A 4,953-nucleotide genomic window follows, 5' to 3' on the forward strand; every position below is an offset into this window, starting at 1 on the left:
AGCTCGCGATGAGAGTCTGCGAAGATCGTCTGTGAGAAGCGATGAGTCACTGCGAGGCGGAGGAGCGGCACTGCGGGGTCACTCTTCTGGAAGCTAGTTTGGGTATTGATTTATTTATTACTAATTATCGCCCGCCGTTAAAGGTGACAGGTGATAATGTTTCTGTCCGTGTGTGTGTGTGTGTGTATTAAGTCATATGTTTGTTAGTAAAAAGTCTCGTGAACCACTGGATGAATTTTAATGAAACTCTCAGAAAGTAATCATTCATTAATCATCTACAACTCATTTCATCTGGGCAGTGGGACAGTGCAGCAGCGGTTAGAGCTGTCACCTCACAGCGAGAAGGTCACAGGATCGCTTCCTGAGTCTGTCTGGGTGGAGTTTACCTGTTCTCCCTGTGCTCACCTGAGTTTACTCCTGCAGGTTCGGTTCATTGGTGTCTCTAAAGTTGTCCCTGAGTGAGACATTTGTCTCTATGTGTCCCTGTGATGGACTGGAGACATGTCCAGGTGTCCCTCAGTGATGGCTGCTTTTATAACAGATTGTGGGCTAAAATCTCCTGTGGTAGAAGCTGAGAGTGATCCACAACACCAACTGAGCACAAACACATCTGCAAATGCTGGATTAACCATTAATTAAAACATGAATAACGACCAAAACTCAACCCTGTCAAAATAAAATGATTTTAGTCTAAATCTCGAGGTGATATGCATTCCTTGAAGGGATGCTAGGTCTATATTTAATTAATCAGTTTGTTGATTTATTTATTGCCTGGATAAAAACATTGATGGAAATGTTTGTTGGTGTAAACACATTATGACAGAACTGTAAAGTAATTTAACTTGTCATTTACAAACATTTAAAACAAGCCAAACAATCAATTTTGCTTTTCCTTCCTTCCTGACAGATGTGGTTTTCAGAAATGTGATCAGAGTGAGACATCGCTCCATCCTCATCCTCATCCTCACTGGAGTGGTCCTTAGGAGAAGAGACTCCGCCCCTTTTTGTAGCGTCACTAGTATTACATAATGAACCGGAAGTGTACTTATATGTCCGTGGAAAAGAGGTATACATAAAACTACAAACCTCTGCCAAGACCCATTATATTTGTGATGTCATAATGAGACTGATGACATCATCATCATGTGACGTCATAATCGATGTAATCACAAACCTCTGTGCAGGCCATAGGGTCATTAAAAGATTGTAGGAGCCAGATCCTGATTCCAATCTGCACCAAAATTAAATTGTTTGTTCTTTTTGACAACCTCAGTATTTCCTGAAAATTTGATCAAACTCTGTTCATTACTTTTTGAGTAATCTTGTGCACAAACGAACTGAAAACATGGCCTCCTTGGCAGAGGTCAATGATCAAACTGCAGCAGAAATGTCACATTTAAGGTTTATTTCAGATTAAATCTGGTTCTGACAAACATTCTGTCAGTTTATAGTTTCAAGCCTTTAAACCGCAGCGAGTTCCTCCATTGATGCGAGCTGAACTCACAGGCAGACTGTTCTCCCTCCCCTCCCTCCTGACGAGGTCTTTGTTGGCCTGGTCCACATGAGAGATGTTTGGGTCACATCGATGAAGGTGTGTAGGGTGTGTTGCTTCTGTCCTTTTCAAACCCTTTCTTCAACATTTAGTTTGTCTGAAAACCTTTTAATTCGCAGCTGTTTACACACTGCTGGATTTCTTGTAGAGGTAAAGACTTCCGCTGATGTAGATCTTCTCTTTCTTGTCAGTTTTCAGGTAGGGGTTCACCATGTATCCGTCCACCTGTTTGAAAGCGACCCGGCTCCAGAGTCCCTCCTCCTCCATCAGCCGCACCTCTTCATCCAGAGTCTTCTGGTATTCTTCTTCTGCTGCTCCTGTGTGGTTTCCTTTCGCCATGCAGATAAGACCTCCTGCACCACAGCAAGAAAACACTTCTTCACACACTGGACTGAGTGGAGGCTGGAGGCTTCACAGGTGAGTGTAAACACAACATCTGGTTATCTGAATTATGCATCAGATGACCCTCCACCCACAGAACATAAAAAACTGCTAAAGTCAAAAATCCCAACTAAAAGGTGATCATACGGACTCTGGGGTTTACCTGCTCTGGCAGCTTTGCAGAGTTCTCTAACAACGCTGACTGGAATAAAACCAACACCGAGACCACCGACCAGGATCACCAGATCAAACCCGCCTGAACCTGGAGGAAGAGGAGGAGGAGGAAGAGTTTTAGCAACAGATACAAAAGGCTGTTTTCTGTAGATGTTTCAGACGGTGGTGTACTGGTCTGTGCAGGAAGTGGTTCTGTTCCCAGTAAGGCCTGTCTGAGGTCTTGGTAGAAGCCGGTCTCAGCAGCTAGATCCAGCATCCCTTTACTGGAGTCTACTCCGACAAACTTCCTGAATCCCAGTTCAAACATCTGCAATCAACCCAGAAAGGTAGGAAGATTTTTGACTTTAAACCGTTAATAATGGTCCATATTGACTAATTGTGCGGCCTGATGTGATGGTATTAACGGCCGCACTGGGCTATTGTCGAGGAATATGTTCTGTCTGACGCGCGTCTCATCGAATTTTTCCGGGTCACTTCTTTGTTTCATGTTCAGGTTTATTCCATTAAACATCCATTCTTCAGATTCACAGACTGACCAGGTTCCTTTGTTTAGTGACATTAAATCCAAATTGCCATAAATACGGTCAACAGAAATATGACAACCCCGACGTGCCCAACTTCCTCATTCAACAAAACAAGCAGAACGCCACAAACACATCGATCTTATCAAGTGACAGACACGCACCACACTGACACACCCAAGTGTCAAGCTGCATGCTCACTTGAACGTCATTAATTTCTTCTTTCTGGCTCTTACATTGACATCAAACTCACTTCAACACATCTGCAGAAACAAGTTCTGAATTAAAGTGAAGAGTTTTATATTTATGGTTTAACATGTCTTCTTTGTGATCATGTCTTCGTCCAATGAAGTCCAAACTTTACTGTCCGTCCGTTCAGACATTATGGCTCCTTTATCCCACAATAAGTCTAAGACCGATCCCTTGAGGATGGGACCCATCAGTAGCCACAGTATAAAGATTTTCCTGCTTTCATCAACTTCCACACTGATGCAAAAAGATGGCAAAACCATTTGTAATGATAAACAACCCAAGTTATCAGCTTGCTGAAACCTCCTGCTTGATCCACAGACCAAATAACTGTAACCTAAAAGCAGTTTTTCTGTTTTCCACGTGAACTAAACCCTGTCCCCTCTTCTTCTTTTGGCAAAAAAATCTACACTTTGAGGGATCCATTGAAAGTTCATCACAAGAAAGTCCACATTCAGAGGTAGCTTCAGCTGTTTGACGCTGGAGCAAGACAGAATCAGATGGAAAACAAGATACTGTAAGATTTTCAAAGTAAAAGTCTTTGGCTCACCATTTTAGCAACCAGTCCAGACCCGCAGGCGACATCCAGAACCTGAACCTCCTTAAAATTTCCAGACAAGTTGCCAATCAGGAAATCCAAAGCCAGTTGTGGCGCCTGGTAATCTAGGAGTTCTAAATCCTGTGAATGAACATGTGAAATACATGTAAATTAACCTGTGAAAACATGTTAATTGACCTGTGAAATACATGCTCAGACATTTTTGTTTGTCAAGGTTGATTAGTTATAGCAGCCATTTTGAATCAGTGTTCCTCCAGTTCTTACTTTCTGACAGTTTCATTAAAATCCATCCAGTGCTTCATGAGGAGCAAACGAACAGTCCGACACACAGATAAAGGAATATCAGAGAAGAAACGTGTTTAAGTTGAATCTTTAATCAAGCTAAGATGTCAGTAAAGTAAATGTTCTCGCCAGCATGGGTATTAGTGTAGTTAATAGAATATTTCTTTAAAACAAACACAGGGTAAGAGCATGCAGAGAAGTGCAGAGGGCCCTGAGGCTTTCTGAGCTGACCTTTTCGTACGATTTGGCCCAGTTGTTGTAGAGCTTTGTGGTCCGCTCTGAATCCAAACCTGTGTGGGGCTGAAGGAGGTTCTGAACATCGTCCACATTTTTTCTTCTGTCCGACATCATGAAGAGTTTCAGCCTGCAGGCGAATTAAACCGTCACTGAAAGGATTCACTCTGAAGAAGACTTCTGTTGCGTTTGTCTGGTTGGTTTTTCATTTTAGATCAAACCATCTTAAGATCTGTGGCTGTTGAGTAAAACATAAGCCTTACTTTAGATACAATCAGACCATTTCAGCAGATTTGGAAGAGTAATTCTGGGTTTCCAACCTTGGCTGAACAGAATAAACACAAAAACAACTAGTTTGTAAATGAACACATTACCCCACAAGCAAAACAACTGAACCAGCTGAATCTTGAAGTTCCAGTTTTGTTCTGATGGTCCACAAGCTGCACAAACCCAACCTCAGTGCACTAGTATTTAACTTGATAAATATAGGCTCTCCAACAGCATTAAATGATGTTACCTGTAAAAAAATGCAACGTTTGTTGTAGTTTTTAGCGTCAGCGAGGCTCCGTTGGGTTTGTTCTCGTCACTCTGGAGAAAAGCCAGGCGGGAACTGGTTCCTCTTGTCACCTGCGTGTCAGGACTCGTAAATATTCTAAATGAGCAGCTCGGCGTCAGACAGACACGGGAGACCAAGATAATAGGAAGTGAGTTTATTTTACAGTGAATCGGGAGCAGGAATAATTACAGGAACCAGGAAGCAGAGGACGTGGTAAGTATTTCCTTGGTGAGGAAGGCAGGTAAGTATTATATCCACAGGTGGGAGGCCTTACTGTGCGAAGGATGATCCATGGCACGGAGGTGAGTCCAAAGGTAGGTATTTTCCAGTAACAGGTTGGCAGATTCTCCAGGAGGCAGTAGGTAAGTATCCCTCACGAGGCAGGCAGACAGGCACAGGCAAACAGATAGGTAACTTATCTCCGAGGCAGGTGTCCACAGCAGAC

The 4,953-nt window shown here is 42.8% G+C and overlaps 1 protein-coding gene across 7 annotated transcripts; it reads right to left on the bottom strand.

Moving 5' to 3' along the window:
* Window positions 1–1,390: 1,390 nt before the first annotated feature.
* On the bottom strand, window positions 1,391–4,947 carry LOC108251414 (methyltransferase-like protein 27). Of its 7 annotated transcripts, XM_025002992.2 has the most exons (8): window positions 4,783–4,947; window positions 4,470–4,579; window positions 4,216–4,277; window positions 3,950–4,082; window positions 3,428–3,556; window positions 2,279–2,414; window positions 2,097–2,195; window positions 1,391–1,905 (listed from the first exon to the last, which is right to left on the bottom strand). In XM_025002992.2, the coding sequence occupies exons 4-8, from the start codon at window positions 4,067–4,069 to the stop codon at window positions 1,676–1,678; spliced, it is 714 nt and encodes a 237-aa protein (XP_024858760.1). In that variant the 5' UTR covers window positions 4,070–4,082; window positions 4,216–4,277; window positions 4,470–4,579; window positions 4,783–4,947; the 3' UTR covers window positions 1,391–1,675. The 7 variants fall into 7 exon arrangements, with proteins under 7 accessions (XP_024858760.1, XP_017297204.1, XP_037836412.1 ...); XM_017441715.3 differs by lacking the exon at window positions 4,216–4,277; XM_037980484.1 differs by lacking the exon at window positions 4,216–4,277 and having other exon boundaries at window positions 3,950–4,190.
* Between the last annotated feature and the right edge of the window lie 6 nt (window positions 4,948–4,953).

Source organism: Kryptolebias marmoratus, linkage group LG16 (genome assembly GCF_001649575.2).
Source record: "Kryptolebias marmoratus isolate JLee-2015 linkage group LG16, ASM164957v2, whole genome shotgun sequence".
In the NCBI taxonomy this organism is placed as follows: Eukaryota; Metazoa; Chordata; class Actinopteri; order Cyprinodontiformes; family Rivulidae; genus Kryptolebias; species Kryptolebias marmoratus.

Bases quoted from the DNA above. Each gene is read 5' to 3' on its own strand.
- LOC108251414 (XM_017441715.3), bottom strand. From the start codon at position 4,069: ATGATGTCGGACAGAAGAAAAAATGTGGACGATGTTCAGAACCTCCTT. The intron at 2,415-3,427 runs GTGAGCCAAAGA...GGTTGATTGCAG, and splicing joins CTGGACTGGTTGCTAAAATG to ATGTTTGAACTGGGATTCAG. The intron at 1,906-2,096 runs GTAAACCCCAGA...GCTGTGGTGCAG, and splicing joins CTGCAAAGCTGCCAGAGCAG to GAGGTCTTATCTGCATGGCG.